This window comes from Anas platyrhynchos, chromosome 5, assembly GCF_047663525.1.
Source record: "Anas platyrhynchos isolate ZD024472 breed Pekin duck chromosome 5, IASCAAS_PekinDuck_T2T, whole genome shotgun sequence".
Lineage (NCBI taxonomy): Eukaryota > Metazoa > Chordata > Aves > Anseriformes > Anatidae > Anas > Anas platyrhynchos.
This window is the reverse complement of record NC_092591.1, coordinates 6,345,694-6,369,135: the sequence shown is the minus strand read 5'-3', so window position 1 is coordinate 6,369,135 and position 23,442 is coordinate 6,345,694. Positions and strand designations below refer to the sequence as shown.

General features: G+C 40.6%; 1 protein-coding gene across 2 annotated transcripts in view; it reads right to left on the bottom strand.

The window, feature by feature from the left end:
• The window catches only part of MNAT1 (MNAT1 component of CDK activating kinase), a 120,560-nt gene that overhangs the window by 63,554 nt on the left and 33,564 nt on the right, over positions 1 to 23,442 (bottom strand). For both annotated transcript variants that reach the window (XM_027459413.3, XM_072038174.1), the window contains exons 2-6: positions 22,574 to 22,726; positions 20,825 to 20,898; positions 11,705 to 11,808; positions 7,404 to 7,544; positions 2,057 to 2,182 (exon numbers count right to left, since the gene is read on the bottom strand). In XM_027459413.3, the coding sequence (XP_027315214.1) occupies positions 2,057 to 2,182; positions 7,404 to 7,544; positions 11,705 to 11,808; positions 20,825 to 20,898; positions 22,574 to 22,726 (598 nt within the window). The remainder of the gene's footprint in view (positions 1 to 2,056; positions 2,183 to 7,403; positions 7,545 to 11,704; positions 11,809 to 20,824; positions 20,899 to 22,573; positions 22,727 to 23,442) is intronic.

Here is a 23,442-nt window from a genome sequence, read left to right as displayed (position 1 = left end):
AGTCCCTTCCTATTTGCTGCACTACTATTTATATATCCGAGACTTACACACATGCTGTGGTTGAGGGTCAAATTCATTTACATGCTTAACTAAAATTCCAAATCCTCCTCACGGAGCCCATTATTTATTATTCTATTTATAATTTTGCATTTAGCCATATTAAAGCATTTCATTCAAAGGAGGCCAGCTTTTCAGAAATGCCCTGTAAAGCACCAGCTTCCATGTCATCCACAGAAATTCAGCATCTGCTTCCAAACACTGAACCGTGTCCTTCTGTGTCCCTTCTGTACTTACCCACAGACGTATTCCCATGCTGTGGTAACCAACCACTGCTTTAGTAATTACAAGGTAGCCAGGTATTTAATATATAATGTCATTTTTATAAAATTCTAAAAATCAATGTCAGGTAAAAATTAAATCAAGCACCCTATAAAGAAAATATGGAGAGAGTCGTCATTCTCAACCAAACCTGTAAGTTTATCAGTGCAAAATCAATTTTGCTAATCCATTTTCCTTAAGACACTTGTCACAATCTTCAAATAGCCCTAACCTTAAATGTTCAAGCTTTCTTTTTTTTTTTTTTGTCATTTTAATCTAAGACAGTGGTCAGTAGAAGAGGGTTGTTTGTTCATCTGGGACAGAACAAATAAAATTGGTCTTCTACTCACACCTTCTGAACACCAATAAAGCAATGATCAGTTACCTGGAGTACCTCCACTTATTCCAAATGTTAAGATTTAAACGTCATGATGCTAGAAATCTCCTCGTCCAAGTCTTTTATGTTTTTTGAATGAAGTTTATTTCAGGCTGCAGATTTGAAATATTTGCTACTACACAATACTATTGAAAGCCCATTTACAAATGCAATGGAAAGTATTTCCACTGTCCTCATTGTGCAGCATAAGCTACATGGAAGTTTAACTTAGCCCTCCAAACTAAGCTGGAAAGACCAAAAGTTTAAAAAAAAAAATCTAAGAATATATTCTAACAGCTAGATAAAGTAGAGGCATTCAGTTAGAATACTTTTTAAGCAGAACACTTAACACTTTCTGTCTAGTAAATGTCACAGAAAAAAAAAAAAAGAAGTAAGAAGATACGATTTGTAATACAGAAACGTTAAGAGAAAAATCTGCAAAAGTTTGCAAGAGCTGACACTACTTTTGGAACAGCAAGCTGCAAATGCTATTATATTGTAAACTCTTTGGAGAAAACAGACGCAATGAACACAGCACAGATATTCCTGACAAATCAAACTGATTAATTGATGGGAGACTAGTTTGATAGAGAGGTTTTTTCTTCGTTTACTTTCTGGTTTTTTAGGGGAGGTAGGGAATGTTGGTCGTTTTCAAGACACCATTTAGCATTATCAAGTCTAACATATAAAGTCTACAAAAAGTACAGGGATTTTTAAAAAAGCAGGGGACAAGTAAGGTGCAAAAAAAGATTAGTAATTCCCACTCCCAGCCCCAGCTTCCCACACAAAACTTGAATTTTATTATTATCTTTATTTTTAAACATTTCCACACACCAGCTGATGTGTATTTGTACCACGTCACAATAAAAAAACAGGAAAGCTGACAGATCTTTAGCTGTCACTACAGAAGTAACACATTTGAAAAAATACTTGTTGCTTCCTAGATTCCAACGGCAATGAAAACAGCATCCTTAACCATTTCCACATTGTTTGTCTCACACTCGGACTATTTCAGTGCTCAAAGTAAACATGAAGAGAGTGCAGTCTTGTCCTGAGCTACCAAAATTTCAGCTTCCAAAGATGTAACACAAATGATAGACAAAAGCATTCAAAGTACAGCACCACTTTGCTGGGAAATAGGTATAGCTTGTTTTTGGGCAAAGAAAAGGTTTCATACATTCTAAGTAGCAGAATGATGAAATACTTCAACTGTTCTCTTCCAATTATATAATTAGAAATTCATCTGTTTCACATAATATGCAACTCAGGTTTAAATAACCTCTAAGTTTCGTGTTAGGAAATCTTGGCTCTTTTGAAAGGCGTTCAAAAAAAAAAAAAAAAAAAGAAAGAAGCAGGTCTTACCATTTTGATGCCAGTGGAAAACGTGACTGGTTTGACAGGTTTGGGTTTTTCCAGTTGCATTTCTAGCTGAGTAGATCTGTCCTTATGCTGAGCTAAAAGCAGCGAAGCAGGAAGGCTGGAGCTCTCCTGTAAGCATATGAATAACAAAGCTGAATGCTAAAACAAACTAAACACAAATTAATGCTGCATCTACTTGAAAACCGTAAGTTGTGTCTGAAAGGCCATCACTAGCAGCGAAGTGTAATACTGAGTATCCTCTGTATGAAAAACAGTTTACAGAAAGCGATCATTTTCAGTAATAAGAAAAAGCTGCAGTAACCCCATAAATCAGAGTAACCTGCAAACAACCATTTTTATAGAATCCACATTAAAGACGATATAACAGGCTCCTTATTCCAACTAGCCAACGCAACTATATTTATTAAAATTATAAAAAGAAATTAAAAGTTAATCAGAGAAGGAATAATACGAAGTAGTATAACTTGGATCAGATGTTTATCTAAGACACATTCTTTCTACCAATGAACTCAGACCAGTTTGAAATTGTTTCCCATTAGATTTCACCTGAGGCCGTTTGGAAATGATCCTTGCTCTGCTTTGCACAATGGCACTATTGTAAGTGCAACCAACAGCATATTTATTTTCTCCTTCACCAACTTATTTTTAGGGAAGCCAGCCAATTTTTTAAAAATATATAAAAGTAATAAAATGAATAGTTAAGCAAATTAACTGCTAAAACTCCCGTGTTTAGGCTACAACAGAATGATTATTAACATACATCTACGTCCTACATTCTTGAGAGAGTCAGAAAATTATTGGCCAGGTAGTTTGCTAATAAACTAACGTGACTGTCCACATGCATGCTGAATTCCTCTAGATTTCCTAGCTAGAACAAAAGTAAAGCTGAGAGCAAAGAAGTTCAGCATGGTTATGCCCGGAGATCCGTAGCGCAGAGTTTGTCATAAGGCACTCAAACCAAGCAAATATTGAACAATGAATCATACTTGCTACTCACCAAAACCAACCACACTGTAATATACTGCACTGGGATTTATTTATTAACTTAAAACAGTTTGGAGGAAGGAGTTAGGAGTTTTAATGCCATGAGATGCCTTGCTGTTCTCATAGTATCCTGGAAAAATCTCCCAGAGTCATCACAAAGCTTGGTTATGCTTTACACCTACTTTGCCCAACACTCTCACTCCTCTTTCCATGTTATTGTTTGTGTTTTTTTTCACTCATTTTGTCTTACGACTAGATTGAAACACTAAAAAGCAGGAAAATCTCATGGGATCTGCACCAGAATGATGAACAGTGTAAGACACGGGATCCTACTGAAATTTCTGCAGTACCCATGTGAAGGTTGTTTAAAAATCTAAAATTACTGATCTGATTACTGCACAACAGAGAGAAAGTTTGGACCACAAACACATTAGTTGACAGTCTGTGTCTTCACAACACTGTACACGTCCATAAGCACCAGGCAGACCCTATGTGCTGCCTGCTGGCAGCAGAGTTTAAGGATGCTGGTTTCTTTGAAATTTCAGATTTAATACTCTGAAGAGTGGGAATTATTCTCTGGTTTATTTGACCCTCTCATATTCCTTAAACATTCACTGCATTTCCAGCACAATAACTAAAGGAAGCCGGTTTTTGTACGAACTTCTCAACAGTTTTGCATTAACACAATGGTCGGCAACCAGATTACACAACTGTGGGAAATCAACACCGTGCCAGCAAGCCACCACATTCACGATTGTTTGTCCTTTCTAATATGCACATAGTCCTTCTGTTAACTATTAACGCAGAAACAGAAATGAAAGATCCAATCCTGTAAGCATTTATCCATACCGGCAATTTTCGGTATGGGAAAACAAACCGTGTAACGGCACGAACAAAGCCACTTACACACAGACATTTCTGAAAGATTTCTCTCAAGAACCCTGAGGTTCTGGCAAAAATGGGGACACTTGACATCTTGAAGGCACCCTGCCCTTTGTTTGTTCCCAAGCTAAGCCACAGCCCAGGGAAAAGCTGCCTCTTTGTCAAGTGCTGCAGTGTCATTTTGCTCCTACCTGGGAAGTAGAGGCTCTCACAGAGGTTAGTCCCACAACACAGAAGACATCTCAGAGCAGTTCTGTAACTCTTTGTATACAGATGAGTTTATACAGTAAATAAAGGAAGTGCTTTAATGTTTTACTAAGCCCTTATTGCCCACCTTTAGAGAGTTACAAAATAAAATAAACCACACATCCCTTGCAATAAAACGTAAAATACATTTGAGACTGCGAGTCTAAATTACAACAAGGTGCCGGGCTTTTCAAGTGGGAGGTTATATTGTAAAAGGGGTCACTTGTAATGAAGGCAACATAAAATCTGCTTAACTGAGCAGCGGGAGGCAAAACAGACAAGAGGTAACAGGGTAGGACTGGGAGCCAAAGCACCTGATCGCTCTTCCAGTAGCCTGAAAGCCTTGCTCACCTTTCCAGCACGTCCCAGTGGCCTTCCCCTTCCTTCCCAGCCAAGCTCTTGGAGCCTGGGCCTCGAGGCCAATCCTTTCTGCAAGACCTACTGAGCTCCTTCTCTAGGCTGACCATTATCCATCCACAGCCTGATGCATGACATCCTAAACACCAAACATTTCTGCACCTTTTCCCCTCTCTTTTCTCTTAATGCCCAGTATGGGGGGGGAAAAAACATTGAAAAAAAATCACCAAAGAGCTGGTCACAATGGCTGCAGGTTCCAAACACCAGGTGGATGCATGCAAAAGAGATGATTTCAAATCTAAGGGTGAAACGTTGGCCTTCCCACCTTCTTCTGTACCCATAACCCTGCCAAGCCACTGCTTTTGCCCCTGGTATCATGGTACCACTGCAGCCAGAACTTAGTCCTTGTGGTTTTGGTACAGTACCAGCAGGCAGAGATGGGAGATTTTTAAACTGTAATTCCTTCCATTGCTCCTTCTCGAGCTTGCTTTTGCTGCATTTCTCAAAGAGAGCACACATTTCAGCTTTACTTACAATCAGCTTCATTTTCAAATTTGTAGCACAGCATTAGAGGGATTTAAGAGACCATAGGAAATGTTTATTTGTTTAACAACTGCTGGTTTTCCAGAGACTTTGTAAGTCATTGTACAAACACTTCAGTGCTGGTTTTATAAACCTTTAGTATTACAAAACAAGTTTAGGCCCAAATCTAAGGTGACAGTGCTCCTTCATAAACAGAAACATAACTTAAAATTGCTCAGTTTCCTTCCTCAGCCTATAAAATCACGTTTCTGTAGATTTTTAGAATATTAAGACATGTTTTAATAGCAATACATATGCAATCACAGTTAAAACTACCTATTTTGGTCATGTTTTAAGGATTATTTATAACCATTCTTTCCCCAAGCCATCTGGTGAAGCAGGTTTCCAGTAACACCAACTGCTGTGTCAAAGAACAACACTGATCTCTAGTAAATTAAGAGTGTGCATGAGAGCAGGATTAAAGTGAGTCAGAAACCAGTTCAAAATCCCTTTTCTGAGACATTAAATATGCGTTCATAGGGCAGCTTTTATGAATTGATCCATTACTTAAACTATTCCTAATTATGTGGGTTGTAAGCACCTTGAAAGTGAAAAGAGACTGCTGGATGCAAAGTTACAGACTTGAAGGATTCTCAAGGAACCCTTCTACTTATCTCTGCTTCTGTCTACAAAGTATGTAACACCAGCTCCTTTCAACAAAACCAATGAAATGTTGCCAAGTCTCCTGGCTTTGAAAGTGACAGCTCTTCAGGAGAGCTCCAGAAACTCCTGAACTGCACATCAATGCTCTCTCTTCAAGTCAGTACCTTCTGCTTTGGTTCAAAGAGGAACTCTGCTTTTCCTGGGAAAGTAAGAGAGCATCTACAAATTGAATGAGAACTGAGAATACAAATTAGGAATTAATGTTATGAGGTAAACTGAAATAGGAGAAATTCTGAATTAACATCTGCCATGCAGCTTTAAACCACATATTGACAAAACTGCACACTGTGTAACTACATGCACACATAATTAGTTCTGATTTGCCTCAGTGTTATACACCAACTGCTATCGTGGGTGTTAGAACATGTGTGCATGTGTATGTCGATGCACACAAAAAAAAACCCTGAGATGTGAGTCTTGTTTAAAGAACAAGTGTTCACTGGGCTTCTCTATAGCCACACATCATTGCACTTCAAATGCAGAATCAGTAGCAAATAAAGCCAAAAACAAGATTAAGACCATTTCCAGAAGTAGCTAAGTTCCATACCCAACCTATTATTTAGGTCCTCTGACTGAAAGAGTTGATTAATGTCCAATTAACTCATGAGAATACTGTCCCTTTTTTTTTTTTTTTTTTTTTGAGCTCCCATGAGCCCTATCACTGCAGAGGTGATTGAGCTCATGGAGCAGCTCCTGATTACCGCTTTGCTTCAAAACACCAGACTGTCGGCCACAGCAATTCAGGGCTGCTTACCAAGCAAACAGTGCTCGAACTTCACATTATGCCTGAAGAAACTTCGGAGCTCCTCTCTACCCCCTCAAACTCTGTGATCAGACATTCACCACAGCAGATGCAACCGCCATCAGCTGAAGGCAACAGAAGTAGGCAGTTGCAAGGGCTAACACATGGCAGAACTCATTCATTATACATCAGGCTGGAGGTAGAGTAGTAAAAGTATCAGCTATGCTAGGGCAAAGCCATCCTGGATCACAGTCAAAGCCTGGGGCTTTCATATTGGCAAACTCGGTAGAAATCTAGACTGTTATACTAGCTCTTCTTCAGATATTCAGTGAAATATCAACTCTTAAGTAAACTGTAGAGTGGTTACACTCACTAAGGACACATCAGAAATACACCTCTGCGTGTAAAACAGCAACAAGTAAAGAGCCTTCAGTGGAAGCTGAAGGAAAGAAAGAAACAAAAAAAATAAATAAAACTGGTAGAACCATGAAATAAACCTTCTAAATATCCAAACAAGCCTCTCTGCACCTTACCCTGGAGTAATTTTGTATTGAAATAGCCAAGAATGTTTTTTCCCTACAATTTCCAACCACCATTGGACATTCTGGACAATGATTCCATTCAGCCAAAGAGCTAGTTGTGGTATCCCAGAAGCAGTCTCACACCAGTTCTTGGCTTACCAAAATTGTTCAGAGTTCTTTGTAACATTGCAGTAAGTGATAGGTGACAGAACAGTAGTACAAAATGGGCAAGACAGGGAAACAGAAAGGGGCAGATGCGTTAACTACACAGTTAACTGGAAGAAATGAATATAAATACACCTGCTATTTGCTCTGCTACAGAGCATTCAAAGCCTCCAGTTTTGTTACTCACCAGTTCATCCAAGAGTGCCTGTTTATTCTTCCTTTTTATCATCTGTTGTAGTTGTTCTTCTTTCTGTACAAGCAGTCGCCTTTGTTCATTTTCTTGTCGTTCCACCTCTAAAGCTTCCTCCAGCTCTTCCTGCTCCCGCGTCTGAAACGGAAACATCAGAAATTCACTCACAGCAGCCTTCCTCCTTGAGCAGACAGAGCTCTACTTATGCACAGCTCTACTGCCCATCAAAGGACCTAGGGCAGCCCAAGTGATGGGAAAGTAGCCAAATTCTACCTTTTAAAGGTCATTATGGATGATGATTACACTGGACAATAAAAGGAGTTAGAAAGTTTGATTTTTTTCCTTGCTGCAATAGAAAAAGCACCCATCTTGATCTTGATTCTTTAAACGTTAGAGAATGACAATGGATTTTCCTTATCTTTGCTCACTGCTCCCACATATCCTACTTCCCAAGAGCTGCAAGTAAGTGACAGAAAATATAATTCTGCTACACAGTCCCTGATCAGCCCTCCCAGAGCAGTTGCATCTTGTATGCAAAACACACTGTGTGGTTATCACTGGTGTAGAAGAAAATATCTTTGAATATTGAGAAGCTTATAAACTACAACATGTTTAAGCATGAACTGTGAACATGTCACATTCCCCAAAAATTAGGTATTTTTCCTACGACTTGGATAATACTTGTGTGCTAACAGAAGTAGAAAAGAAACAATTTACTAGGACAAGGTGACTGAGGTTTCGTTTCAGGATTTACTTCTGAAGTCTTTTTTAACCTGTAAACTATCAAGTCAACTGTATTTGGAACTCTGAGTAGAATAAAAAAGAGGAGGGCTCAAAGACTACAGAAGCACAGATGGGGGGAAAAAAAAAAAAGCATTAAAGCTGAACAACTTTGTACTGGAGAGAGAACCAAAAGAATGCTAGTTTGCAGGTAAGATGGGACAGGACAATAACATACAAAAACATTTTCCCAAATCATCCTCCCCAGAAACACTGAAACAAAGGGAAATCCAAAATAAGAAAGCAGAGTGTTAAAACTTCACAAAATGTAAATGGATCATTAATCTATAGACATAGCTTATGCAAAATAATATTGCAGCCAAGAGCTTAATAAAATCTTTCTCTTGTTACTAGAAGACCCCAAGTTATGTCAGAAAGCACAGTGATGTGATATAAGCCAGAATATGCTGAAAAACATCCCTTTAACAGGCAGATCAAGCTGGTGGGTCCCAGGGAGGCCCAGTTATTCCTGGATGCAAGAGCTGACAGATCTCATCACTTGCCCCTGAGTCAACCAAAGATGCCCGTACCCTGTGAATAGCGGTGACACTGGTGAACAGATCACCAACCAGTGAGCAACTGAAACTGGATTGTCTTTGCATTCAACCAAAGGAAACAAACAAAAATCTTCAAGCTGTTAACTGAGGTTATTTCTAAGAATTAAGGGATCTAGTTAGTTCAGTCATCAGAACAAAGAGCTCAGAGTTTATAAGACATTCAAGTCTCTTCCACGATTATGTATAAAAGAATTTTGCACTAAAACAAAAGAAAACATGTAGGAAAGTGCTAACATGTCTAGCATGAAAAAAGAGTCCAGAAAAACTGTAGTCAGGAATAAGTAAACTGATATACAAACCTAAGCCAGATCAGACCACAGCAATAACAGAAGAATTATCACAAGTCAGATCAAATTCTTTCTGAACAGAAGACCAAATAAACCAGTGAAAAACAAGTGAGCTCAATAGGCAGCAAGGGCTGCGTCAAGCCTAAAGGTAACCTAGACAGTTTCAAGATCTAAAGAAATGAAGGTAATCTTGGTGAAGCATGGAACAAAGTCAAAATAGCAAATGAGAAGAAATAAATAGAAAAAAATGCCACATTCAATAAAGCAAAATCAATAAAATTTCTACACATTCACACCACAGAGTCTGTGCAAAGCTATTTCAAGATTGAACAAAGCAGCAAGTGAAATTAAAGATCTAGTACCAAAGCCAAAAGCAAAGTTATGCTGTGAGGGGACAACAGCAGTCATTTAAGGGAAAAGACAGGTTTGGAAAAACTGTAGCCAAGCTGGTCTTCAAACTCAGAGTGCAAGGCTTCTTTAAAATATACACAATATCTAGTCATCATTTTGTTACAGTAACGTTTTATATTTATATATAAATACAAAAAATGACAAGAACCCTTTCTCCAAGAGTTCTGCAGCTTTTTACGTTAACCTGTGTACTTAAACTTTTTCTCAACATGGTCTGGCACCAAACCCAGAGATCTAACAGATGGGTTAGCATAAAAGTAGCAAGATCACGACGGCTCGTATTGAAAGAACAACCAGCAGTCGTTCAAGTCCTGAGGTGGTTGGTTCAATAGCTTTGTATTTGGATTTGTAAGAACGAACAACACTCATGACCACAGGAGTGAGAGAACAGATGAAAATAACTTACAGGGTTTGGTGACATCAATTCACTAGTTAGAAACAAAAGAGGAGAAGATGTGATGTACTTCTTGATCACTACTGATTTTGAACCTCTTGTATGGCAGTGCTACATGGCAGAAACCAACCACCATAGGACCACACGTGTCAACGTGTTTCTAGCAGAGATGTGAAAATGATCTTACTTCATAAGAGGCAGTTAGGATCTCAGCTATAGTGCTGCTTTCAACTCTGCTCCCTTCTGCCTGCCAAATTCAAACTGGAACAGACAAATTATTAAAAAATAATAACAGCACCAAGAGCAACAGAGAATATCTGTTTCCCCTCAGGAGCAAACCACTACAGTGGACACAATTACTTGTCAGTCCGAGAATGAAGGGATAATGACTGACCATAAGAAGTTTAGGCTAGGAATTAGGACACCTTTTACTATTCAAGGAGTAAAGACAGTCCAGAACCTGACAAAAAGAGCTTCAGCTTTTGGGAGAGGGGTAAATTTATGGGGAAGATCGTGCAGTTTCTGTAATACCCACTGTGGCAAGCCTATTATTATGTTTCAATTGTTCAAAAAGAAATTAATCCAGATTTACTGGAGATCTGGAGACATGCAGGCTTGCCCAGCTTCCACAAGTCAGCCTCTAGCACAACAAGACAGTACAGAAAACAAAGACCCAGGGGCCTTGGGTGGGCACAGAATACTGCTGTGCTGCTTGGTATGATCATGCTGTGAGTGCTGTTGCCTGCAAGTCAGGTAGATGAATGGAAGGTGGGCTGCAGGCAAAGCACCCTGTTATTACGGTGACCCTGGAGGTTGTGCCTACATCATAAAACAAGACGTAGCCAAAGATTTGGAAGGTCTCTTCAAGCTCTGAAGCGCAGGACATTGCACAGTGTCAGACACGGAATAACAGATCAGAGATGGACCCCTAGGGAAATCTCCTTGCCTTTAAAAGGAAGAGGTTCAAACAAACATTTTTCAGATTCCAATCTCCTCCTGTGAAATCCTAGGGCTAAAGAAATCACTGGGAGTTTTGCCACAGACTTCAGGGGAGTGAGGACTTCACCCCTACTGATTTGAAAGCAAGTCCTTAGTGCAACTGGAATACAAACACAAAACCTTGTTATGTCACACTCTGGGCAGACATTTTCCTTCAAGAACCGATAACAATGTGTATTTTTATACTGAAAAAATACTTAACAGATTAAACTTTTCTTACAGAAAGAAATGCTTGCAAGTTTATTTTTAAAGACCAAAATGATAACTGAGCCATATTGTAATGAATACATCTTCAAAGAACCATGTGTTTTGCATACAGATCATGTACACAGTACTCCTGATGTTATTGTTACCAGCTCTTGAACAAAAATTTGAATGTTTGTTTCAACATCTTTCATTTTAAATTTTGCATAAACCAGACCTGTGCTTTCCTTCAGTTTTACAGCTCTCTCTTGGGAGCTTCCTAACGTCTGCGTCTGGATTCCCTTTTCCCTTTGGATGAGAAAGGAATGATTGTCCTGGTGTAGGAATGAACTTGGTCTCTCCTGGATATTATCCAACGACACTGCCAGCACGCGTGCAGTAGCAATGTATTACATGCAGACTTTACTGCCCAGCCCTCTTTCTAAGCCCTTTCCAAAACAAAGGATAATTGCATTTCAACTATCAATTTCATCTCTTTAAGCAGCACTAAGTATCAGTATCACAGAATATTAGCATATTATATATATTTTTGAACACAAAATGAAGCATGCATAGTGCCTTCAGCTTTGACTTGCTTTTAAGATACTTCAGAAGTGCTCCACATTGAACATCCTTTAATTCTTTAGCTAACGAACAAAAATTGTAAGGGAGAGAAGTTAAACTAACCAGTTTTATCTTGTTTTTCTGAATGACTTCTTTGTTATCCTTTTGGTACAGCTCCATTTTCTTTTTGGTGTTCTCCAAATCCACATTGTTAGTCAAGTTAAATACTGCATAAATATTAGAAAGACAGAAAACAACAGTATTAGGTCGGCATGCACTGCTACAACAAAGAAACACAATTCATGTTCTCTATCACTTCCAGAAACAGACGTGAACATCACAATAATAGAATTTACTTAAATATGCCTTGTAAAGCAAAATACAATCTGCTAAATCCCTGCAAACTTCAACAGAAGCCAGTGACGTTCCTTTAGATTTATACATCTCTAGCAGATGAAAATTTAAGCTTTGCACCCTATTTTGTGAAACTGGTAAGGATATACATGAATGATCATGATATTCTCAGTAAAACACTGACCTTTTTGAGACCTAAGAACACAGTTATTCCTGTAAAATGAGGTTACATTAAAAGCCATACATTGTAAAACAAGGTTAGAAATTAAGCCATTCTACTTCATAAGATTATCTAGTGCACAAAGAACACAGAGACTGAATTTTCAGGTATACAAAAAATTCCTGTAATTTGATGACTTAAAAGACACCAACGTACAATTACCTTTATTATGAAGAATCTGTAAATGCATCCAGATTAATAGGTTAAATGGCATTCCTTTGATACCTCTTGGTAGTGACAGACTGTATCTCACATGATTACGAGCCAGCAGGGTCAGCCAGCAGGCTCCACAGTTTAGCAGAACATTCCCAATTATCTACATATGGCATGGCATATACCTCAAGAAATGGAACAGTTTCTATAACCAACAGCTTGAAAGATGTAGAAGGTTTGGATGACTCGTAATTCGATACAGTGCCTGAGCCTTTCACCTCCCGGTCACTGGTTCAATTGTGGGTCAAGTGAATTCCAACTGAAAACCATTATCACTGCAAGGGCGCTTGGTGTTTGCCATCCAGAGAGGATGCCGAGCTCACACCCACATCCCTAAAGCTATTGCAGACCACGAACATACAGCATTCTCCCCCAAAACCTCAATGAGCTTTGGTTACGTGCCTACACTAAGGTTACAGGAGCAGCAGAGAAATTTGCAGTGCCGTTGATAAATCCCTTGCAAGAGAACGATAGCACAGGGATTGTGAGAAGCCAAACCCTCAGCAAGAGAAAGGGGTTCTCAATAGAAAGGGATTCTAGTGAAAACATCAGCACAGGGCCTGGAAGACTTTTATTCAGTTCTCTATTTCTGGTTTCTTAAGTGACTAGGGCCAAATGAACCTTGGATATAGGAGTAACTTTGCAGCACTACAAGACCAATAGAGAGAAATAGAAGTAATATCCATGAAGTCTGTGTCATTACCCATGAGAACAGCCCACATCCCAGTCTGGTAAAGATTGACATCCCTTATTCTTTTCTCCTCTCCACAGGTAACACGGCAGAAATTAACTTTCAGGAGGGTTCTAAGAAAGAAACCTCAAAGAGCCTGGACAAAGCAGCTGAGAGGAACTAAACAAAGAGCAAGAAATCAAAGCAGAGATCAATTACTGGGGATGAAAAGGGAAGGCTGAAAATGCAAGAGCCGTGAGGTACAGCTCAGAGCAACGCAGCCACACAGCACCTCAGTACTGCCCAGCAGTGGTGGTCCTGCTCCCACGTCCATCCCAGGCACGGGTCTCGCCTCTGCTCCGACTGCAGGACTCTGGGTGCTCTGCGGTGTCAACAGAAACCTCTCAGTAACCTGAACTGGCTCAGCAGAGGGGATGGACGAGTGCCAGAGATGGTGCAAGGGAAGTAATAGAAGCGTACAGATGGGAAATAGGAACGTTCTCTTTCCAGGAGTACAGATGCAGCGTTATCTTATTTCTATCGAAAAGCATTCAGCCTTTCCTTGAACCCCAGCAAAAGGGTTAGGCGGGATATAGCTGAGAAATTCCTAACCTTAAAACAAACAAACAAAAGGCTGTATTTATTATTTTTCCTCTTTTCCAAATAATGAGCAATATCGAAAGGACTGACATTTTAATTCAGCCTGGCAAAACAGCTCAACTCCTCCAACCCCTACCCCACTGCCCTGACTTCAGAAGGGAGCCGAGAAGCAGGTTGGTTTTGTGCTGTAAGCATTTGACTGGAAATCAAAACCTGCAGCGCCTATCTCAGTGTCTTGATCTCAGGTGGAGCCCCTAGGCATCACTATAACCCCAAGACATCATGCTGAGAGCCCTGTGACTTTCAGAGTTGAGCTCCTTGGTTTTTGGAAGCAAGTTACCCATTTCAATTTTTTTTTTGTCCCTCTCCAGAAGGCATACAAACATTTTCCAATTTAATATTGCAACACACATACACTTTCTGGATATGGCAGTATTCCCTTAATAAAACACATTATTTCAGCCTAAATCTGTTGTATTTTAGTGGAGATTTGACCTCCAACTTTCCAGCCTACAGTCTCCAGCTGACAATCAGCTTCATATTTGAGTATGATGGCAGAGAAGAATTGTCATGTGAAAATGCTGGCACACAACCAGGGCTCTGCAATGACAGCAGCTGCATGGGAATGTCAGCACTTCCTACAACTTAAATCCACACACCAGCTCCCTAAACTCTTCAATGACGACACAAGAAAGAAATAGCATATGAGACATGCTGTGCTAAGCAGGATGTCCAGATGCCACCTTCAGGTGCAAGAGGAGGAACAAGATGAGATGCCAAATGCCTTTGGGCTGCTGAATATCATGGGTATTTCTCTAAAAATAATCCAGCATTAAAAAATAAGCTGATGATCTAAGTTTTTGCAACTACTGCTGCTTGAAACAGTCGTGTTTTTTTGTTTGTTCCTTTCTCAGTTATCATTAATTACTCAACAAGACACAACCTAGATTTGTAAAACATCAAGCATAAGCCTTAAAACTCACACTAGGGAAAGCAGGCAAGTTTTAGACATGGGCAGATGCCTGCCTTTATTTAGAACTACTTACAAAAGTGAGTATATCTCGCTACTTGATATAGCAAGTGTTTATTTCTTAAACAGTGTTTAAGAAATCTTCCAACATCCACCCGCGTAGGCAGTGCTTAAATGCTCTGCTCGCGGCAAGGTGAAAGGTTCCTTTCTCCTTCTGTTCCCCTGCTGTGGCTGGAAACCCCGGATAAAATCCTCCCAGCAACTGGATCTCCTTGCACCATGCTGGTCCTGCCCTGTCACTTGAGGAGATGGCAGGACAGCAGCAGGCAGAAAGATTCAAGTTTCCTACACCCTCGAATCCCAGAGCAGATTTCTCCCATTGAACATTGACCTGCAGCCATGGAAGAAGAGGAACATCATCTTGGTCCTAAACATCCTTAGCTGTTGTTCTTCAACAAACATTAAGTGGTTCACGTTTCAAGAGTTAACATACCGAAAAACTATGTTTTGTGGCAATAGTGTTAGGACCTGGATGTCTCTATCCCAAGATCAGTGTCAGCAGCTGTCCCTGAATAAACGCAGAGAATATCTTCCCTCCTACAATAAACATCCTAGCAGCAAAACGAACCCTGTTCTTTGACACTGCACCAGTTATCAGTGGCCACCCACCCAGCCAAAATACCTGCCAACATGTTTTCTAATTTATTTTTCATGAGTTTCAAACGTCTCTCCATCAATATTTAGCGAATACAGATTCTTGCCATTCTATTCTCACAATTACAATTGTCAAGTCCATTTTGTAAGGGGGAGAAGCCATAAAAGATAACCGAAAAATTATTTTCTCTTCTCTTGTGTCCCCTCCACAATTTACCTGGCATTTGATTTGGTTTCATCTGGGTTTTGCTAGAAATTTATTTTTAATATAATTCTTAGAGATATACATATTTAAAAAAGGGAACATAAACTAGCAGAACCAGAAAGAGTTAAAAAAAAAAAAAGAAAAGAAAAGAAAAAGAAAACTCACATGCTGTACCTACCCTGAAAAAACATTGGTATAGGTCTGAATATGACTGGCAAAGCAGATGGCTAGTTTGAAAAGGTTTCAAAGAGAAGACAGACTTATTTTTGTCCATGTTGAAATATAGCATAAGCTGATATAAGAGGCCTGAAACCCTTCAGGGAAAAGAAACAGAAGCTGTTTTGTATGCAACAATTATTTATCTACTTATCCATCTCACACTGGTTGGTTTATAAATTGACTTGCCTTGAGACATCTGTTGAAGTACAACAGGAAGACTATTGTGTTTTCCTGAAACATTTCATTCTGTTTAGGTAAAACTCCCTACTGCTGAAATTCAGCCTTTACAGGGAGTCCTTTTGCTGCTTTAAAAAAAATAAACTTTTATTGTGTGCTCCCATTATAAACGGAAAAGCATTTTCCTAATTATTATAAAGGAAACAAGCATATTTGAGGCAAAAGTTTGGATAACGTGGGATAATAAGTTGTGCAGAGAGGCAGCAGTATGAGTGCACGTCACTCTGCTGCACAACTGCAAATTAAACCCACCCAAATCTCCTCTGAGATACTTCAAGTTTTCTGAGATTTCTCCTCCTAGCTCCTTAAGAGACAGCGATGTTACTGTGTTAAAATATTTCCTCTTCAAATATTAGGCACACTGCCTCTCTGCCAAGATAGATGATTAATCCAGTGACCTCGAAAGCCCGCTCCTATGTTGATCATTTCTCCTCTCGGGCACAATCCACTTAAAGCCTCCACCTTTCACTCTGTCTACTTCTGGCTGAATCCAGCTGGTGGGAGACACAGACCGGGCACAAGGAATGGCCACTCCATGCATCAAACACTCCTATAAGGGAAATTAATGAATTATGGATGCCTACAATTGCAAACAGAGGAACAAAAAGAACAGTAAATCATAATGTATGTGCCAGTGTATGGATGACACTACTGTGACAGTCAAATTACTGTAAGCTTTATGAAATCTGTTATTTAGCTGGGATGGAGTCAAGATCATTTTTTATTTCTTCAGGAGAAAAAAATGAATGCGTGCTACTTAAGCAATAACCACAGTAAGTTAATCAGATCTTTTCCAACCACTAACACTTCTCTAACCTCCTCCCCCTCGCCTTGTCCACAGAGCACCTAACTGAAAAAAAAAGAACAAAATTGCCTGTGATTACCTTGCAAAACACAGTGTTTGATCCACATTGTTGGTATGAATCAGCCCTGAATTTAACAGATACTCAGTATTTTTTATCAACAGCATTCCTCCCACCCTACCACAAACAACCCAGCCATTACCACCTTCATAAATAGCCAGCTGGAGACTGGGACTGGCAGAAGAGCAACTGCTTTGGGCAGAGCACTATGAAAGGAGACAACCACATCCCCAGTCCATACAGGGAGTCCAAAGCTACTGCAGCACCTTCGGTTGGTGCTCTCCATGTCTGGCCCTACCTGTGTCCCCATACTTTTAAGAGGAGAAGTCTGGAGGGAGAGGAGATGGACTAGATCTTTAGAGGTCCCTTCCAACCAACATTTCTGGGATTACTACAAAGTAATTGTCAGGAAAAAATAAAACCCTAAACTAAGCCAGGAAAAATCTCATTAGGCATTATTAGTTATTTCTATTTATCCTCAGTTGTCTTTTATTGCGACAATTTTCCAGAAAAACACCCTGGCATGCTACTGACTGATTCAAATCCCTCATCCCCACCAGGTCTAAGACAAATCATTTTGGCTGGAACAGCGCAGCACTGAAATCTTTGTTCAGATGAGAGGGCTGAAACGGACCTTTGATAAAGCTGCCCTTTTTCCTACTGAGTTACTCCCATTGTAAGCAGCAGCAATACCATCCTTGTGCACACACACGGAGGAAAAAGACCACAAAGAATAAACAACATAACCCACAAGCGATTGTAGATAATAAAATCCTGCCTATCCGAGGATCGCTTGTAAGACAAATGGTCTGAGCAAGACGAGCCACCAGGCAGCTGGGATTGCACAGGCTCAGAGAAGCGATGAGATACAGGAATCCAAAGGGCACAAACACGGTAGCCTCCTTCCAAGCTGAATGTACTGAATGTTTTAAAAAGCAATAATTACTATTAGGAATCGTGTTGCGGTAATGCCTAGAGGCCTCACTCAGGTATCAGGAGAACGGTGCCAAGCAGTGTGTGTACACAGGCGAGGAGGCGGGCCCCGCTCTGGAAAGCTTTCACACCAGGTTTTGAACAACTGGCTGAGGAGATACCCTGGGGAAGAAGAAAACCTCGTGGAAAACACAAGCAGAGTTTGCATGATGTCCAGAGACTGCAACCTGTAGTACCGCCTGAAGGTTTAACCTCATCCCTCTCAGGGACACAGACCTGCCTCACTCCAGTAGATGTTGCACGTACCTTTCCCAAAAAACAGGTTTTAACCTTTTCACTTTATTTTTCTTCCTAGTGTTAATGACAACAAACTGTTTACAATGTTCTCAAATTGTCCAACTGATTTTTCTTCTGGGGAAAGCCTGCTTTAAAATGTGGTTTCTATTTAAAGCCTTGTATAACACATTTTTGCCCAAAGCATTATTTAGTGGCTACATTCTAAACCACTTAAAAATGTGTTCTTTATAATAGAAATCTTAAGAGGTGACTACCCTAATGTTTGACCTTTTCCCCCTACCTCTTTTGCTGTACCACCCAACACTTTCCTTTAAACAGAAAAGTCTGTAGATGTAATACACCTGATTTGAAGGGGGGAAAGTGTGTTTCAAGCGAGCCCATACACCAATCGAACGAGACGCTGCAGTCGCTGCAAACATTGGAGCTGATCTACCTGAAACATTTGGAAAAACTATCACAACGGTGCCAGGGTCACGTGCAGTATACGAATACAGGATGTTTACATTTTGTCTCTGCCAAGCAATCACTTGATTCTGATCCCCCTCCGCCCCCACACCCCAACAACGAGATAAGAAAACTTACAAGCCAGGAGAAAACGGGGTAACACTGCACTTTTTTTTTTTTTATCACTTCGACCTTCTCAAAGGAAAACTGGAAATCTGCAGCAGGGGGAAGCAAGGGGAAATCTGGTTCTCCGCTGCCTGGCTTCCTGAGCTGGCAGCTCCACCAACCACCACCAGCCACTGCCAACCTGCTGCACGTTGGCCCCACGAGGCGAAGCTTTGCTCCGCATGACTACCCTCTTTCTTTCCCTTCTCACAGCCCAGTTTCCCATGTGCGCAAACGAGCAGGGAATTCACACACACAAAGAAAAGGAAATTACTAGCCTTACTAGCAAAATCTGAAATACCCACAGAGTGGAAGATGCCTCCAACGCATTGGTCAGCTGTGCCGCACACACCACGCACAGCAAAAATGCTGGAAGAAGTCTGGTACGTAGCAGTAGTGTGACAACTGTCAGGTGGAGAAGAGTTCAGGGAAACAGGAACAATCACCAAAGGTTGAAAGGAAAATACATGCAAGGACCTTTATCACCAGAGAAAGGAGAACAGGGCTTAAATTCTTATCAGAGGTGTTGTTCTTGAATCTAGCCGGCCCTCCGGTTCCTGGATCTACCTAAGCAGTAGATCATAAAGTTAGGAGATCATAAATAACTCCTTAGACTGTGAAAATGTAAAGCCTTCTGACTGCACCTCTTCCTTCCTTTCATCACCCTGGCCGATGCATGAAGAAACGAGGAGGTACTTGGCCTTCCTGGTCCTTTTAGTATTTTAGAAGTCACTTTCCAGCAACTAATTTCAATTCCTGATGACTCCATTTATTGAGCTTCTATGTTCTGCATTTGCAGGACCAGCACAATGACAGATAAATTCACTGTTCTTCACAAGGTTATGAAGACCAGCTGTGAGCTCTGCTGCTTCGAAACCAAGTTGCCATCAGAGGCTCTGGAACCATTTGAAATTTAACAGCCTAATCCCAAGAGCAGGAGAATCGTAACTTTCTGCACGAACTGATGAGGTTCAGGCAATTTCAGGCAAAACTTCAACTCCCTCGTTGCAGATACCAAAAGCCCATGTAAGAGCAGTAAGTGGGAAACCTGCATTTAATGCTACATAAATAAAAAGCAGTTTTCCTTTCCATGAGCACACAGCCCCTTCCAGGATCGTCTGGCTAAGCTGCAACCATTCTTTCTGCTCCCTCCCTCCTTCCCTTACACCATCCAAAAAAGTATACAAACAGAACTACACCCACTCTCCTCCAGATATTTGGACCCGTATGAGTGTGCCTGGTGTTTCCCAGCCACACGATTTAGCTCTCCAGCCTCAACCTTCCGATGCCAACAAAAACACCACACATTACTCACAGCAGTAAAAGTACTGGATACACTGCTACAAAATAGCACAGAGCAAAAATGAGCAAGGGCTTCTTTGAGAAGCTGAAAGGGAGCGGCATCTCCATGTTTTCCTTCAAATCGCATTCACTGCCTCTTTTGCACTTTCTGAGCCACCCCTTCTTCCTCCAGGACTAAAAAAAAAGAAAAGCCTCAGAAGCTTATATAAATCAAGAAAAAAAAAAGCTTTAGGAGTCACCCACTTGAATACATCCATGTTTTCCTAAGCAAGATCCATCACTCCACCATAAATCACAAGTCACCCTAACGAAGAAGAAGAAAGTAAACTCTGTTGACAACATAGTCCCTTTCCAAAGGGCAAAGTTCTACCTCAACTAATCCGAAGAGAAAGAAATCAATGTCTCTTCCTAAACCTCCTTCTTCTACACAGCAACAGAAAATGCTACCACACTGGTATGTAAGGTCATCAGCTTCAAAGCAGCTCCAACTACTGTAACATGCAGAAGCAAAAATGACAAAAGACACCATATGGCTTCTGTCATGGTAGATAAAGCTAATGGAAGCATATAATGAAAATTTGAATTTCTCTTCTGTTTAATCTTTCACAGTGTAGCACTGACAATGGCCTGCAAGCCTTTCTTTTCCAGCTATAAAGCACTACTTCCTCTCTGAATCATGTTCGTCCTCTGGCAGATAAAACGTTTTACTTAACGATGTCCTACAGTTCAGCAAATAGGATTGAAACGTACAGAAAAAAAATAATTAGATAAACATCTGACAGTATGATAAATCCTTTTACGGAAACTCAACTTAGACATGCTCATAGGCAGTCAAGTCAGAAGATAAAAGCCTCTCATGAGCACAGCACTTCAAAAAATGCAAGCATAAATACTTACCAATTTCTTCTATTTCTTCCAGGAAATCATTATATTCACTTAGACTGGGAAAGTCATCCTCTCTTTTATTGTATCTTTGAGAAAAGAGAAACAAGCATTTATATAACACACACAGATGAAATTTCAATTCAACAAGGCTCTTGCTGCAAGCATATTAAGTATTGACCTAGTTTTATCAACAATGTGCTTTGTGACTCCCACAGCTGACCAGCGCACGGTCTTTAACAGCAGGCAGAAGTGCTTGTTATAAAGGAAAGGAGCTGGTCGGGTATAAATCAGTGCTATCTGTGCCTACTGTTTGCAGATCCTTTTTCTGGTGTTGCAGGTAAACAGGAGCATTGAGACTATGAGGACACAGTAATTCCCAGCCAGCCCTTCATCATGAAAAACCTGTTAAAGGCAGAGACAACAGTAACGCCCACGAGAAAAGCTTTTTCTGCAAGTATCAGAAAAGGGAGTTTGGCTCCTTGCCAACCACAGAAAGCTTATGTCAGCAGCAAACTGAAATGCTACGTGATTATCTTACTCCCTATCAATAGATCATTCCAGAACTCATTTATCCAGCTCCTGATAGCTGGAAGAAGTAAAGAAATGAAGGGACAACAAGTCTGGCGAGAACACGGACAGGCTCTGAAAGTCAAGACACACAAGTTTTCTTCCCAAGAAAACATAAAGCTGAGATTCTGCCTGCTCTGCAAACCAAGATACATGACACCCAGGAGTATAAAAATCCAATTCTGAGAAGTCAAACAAAGTTCCAATTTGGAGGATTTTTTTGCCTACTAAAAATTAATCTGGAAATCCAAATGGGTCAAATATTTTACATTTTCTGTTTTAAATATACTTCCTGTTTAGTCAATTGAGTTGACTTCATTCCAGCTTGACTTTTGTTAACTTCAGTAGACCTTATAATCAAACCTGAAAATTATTACTTTCTGCATCAGCTTCTTGGTATCCAAGCAAACAATTTCCCTGCACCTCAGCAATATCATAAGATTCATTTAGCATCATGCTAAATCTCAGACAAAGGCTCCCAAGGTTACAGTTTACCTGTAGGTTTAGTTTTGTACAATCAACTCTCCAAGTTTGCTACATTCCATTAGGTTTTCTTTTAACAATGCACCAACTGGCCTGCTTAGTTTCCTCATAAAACGTTGTTTCATGGCCACAAGGAGCAAGATGTAATTTTAGATGTAATTTATCTCAATTGCAAGAGCTCTTAAATCTGCCTGACACAAGGCTTGTAAGCAAGCATTTCCACTAACAATTGCTGTGTGAAGTAGGAAACAATGTGAACATGGCTTCTCTTTTGTCCATTTTCAGTCGGAAGGGCGCTAGCCTTCAATTCTCAGAACCGGTCCCCAGGCAAGAAAACAATCACGGTCCTGCTTCTCGCCCTACTCCCATGTTCACCCCCTCCAAGGGAAAGCAGCTGTAGCCCTCTACACGTAACCATCTCCACTTGGGAGGCAGGTCTTTGCCAAAATTACACCACACAGAAACACCCATTTTCTACTCCTAAGCAAGAACTCCTGTAGTTTAAGTTGAGACTTCACTCCTCAGTTGTTGCATAAAGTCAGAGTCTCTGAAATCCCTCCATATTAAATGGAGTCAAGCTATGTGGTGGTGGTGTTTTTTTTGGGAAGAAGTGGGGAGTTTTTTAAATAACTACTGGAGGAATAAGTCAACTCTTGGAAACGATGATCCCTGAAATATCAATGTTCCATTCTTTGAACTGGCGACACTCACATTTTCAGCACCTTCTTCCGGATTTCCACCTCCTTGTCAACAGCAGGATCCTCAAAGAGCTGTACCCTGAAGTTGCTTTTCCGCAGGGGGGTGTCGCACTCGTGGCAGTTCCCAGCCCCTCTGACAAACAGCAGCTCCACGCAGCTCTCGCATCTGAGGGAGAAAGGAAGAGTAAGAAGGCAGACACGTGTTAAACAGGAGCTGACACAGAGGATTGTCCCTCCTTTTTTGTTGCTTCCACACGCATCGCATCACCCTTTTCTTTCTCTTTTTACCCCCAGTAACACCAGGCTCTGCAGCCCTTCCCGCAGGCACCCAACAACTGCAACAGCAGGGGTTCTCCCATGGGGCAGGAAGGAAACAACCAACCTCAGCAGCACCACGGCTTTATTCACCCTGCCCAAACAGCTGGCCTCTTTGCTCAGGCTGAAAGTTAATCCATGGACAATGACGTTCTTTGCGTCAGGGGGAGGTTTGTTCACAGACACCGCCAAATTCATCGCACACGGACCAGATGGCGATATCCTTATTTGCACCACCTGGCTGCACAGAAAGCCCCAGTGATGTTCTCGGTGCCATCCTCAGTGCAAGCAGGGGTAGCAGCTCTTGCTTCTCAAGATCTTCAGATCTTCCAAGCACCCACTGCTACCACCACGTTACAACTTACAGCAAACCTGAGCTAAATTCTAGCTCAACACAAATAAGAGAATTTTAAAAAGTAATCTCAATACTGTTTTTACCCATGCCCAGCTCTCCTACACCTTCTGTGAAGACTTTTAAGATGGCACATGAATGTACTTCTTACCCATTCTGCACAGAAATAAGGCAATACCGCCCGTCTGGCTTTATTTCTTCTGTCTTAATAAAGA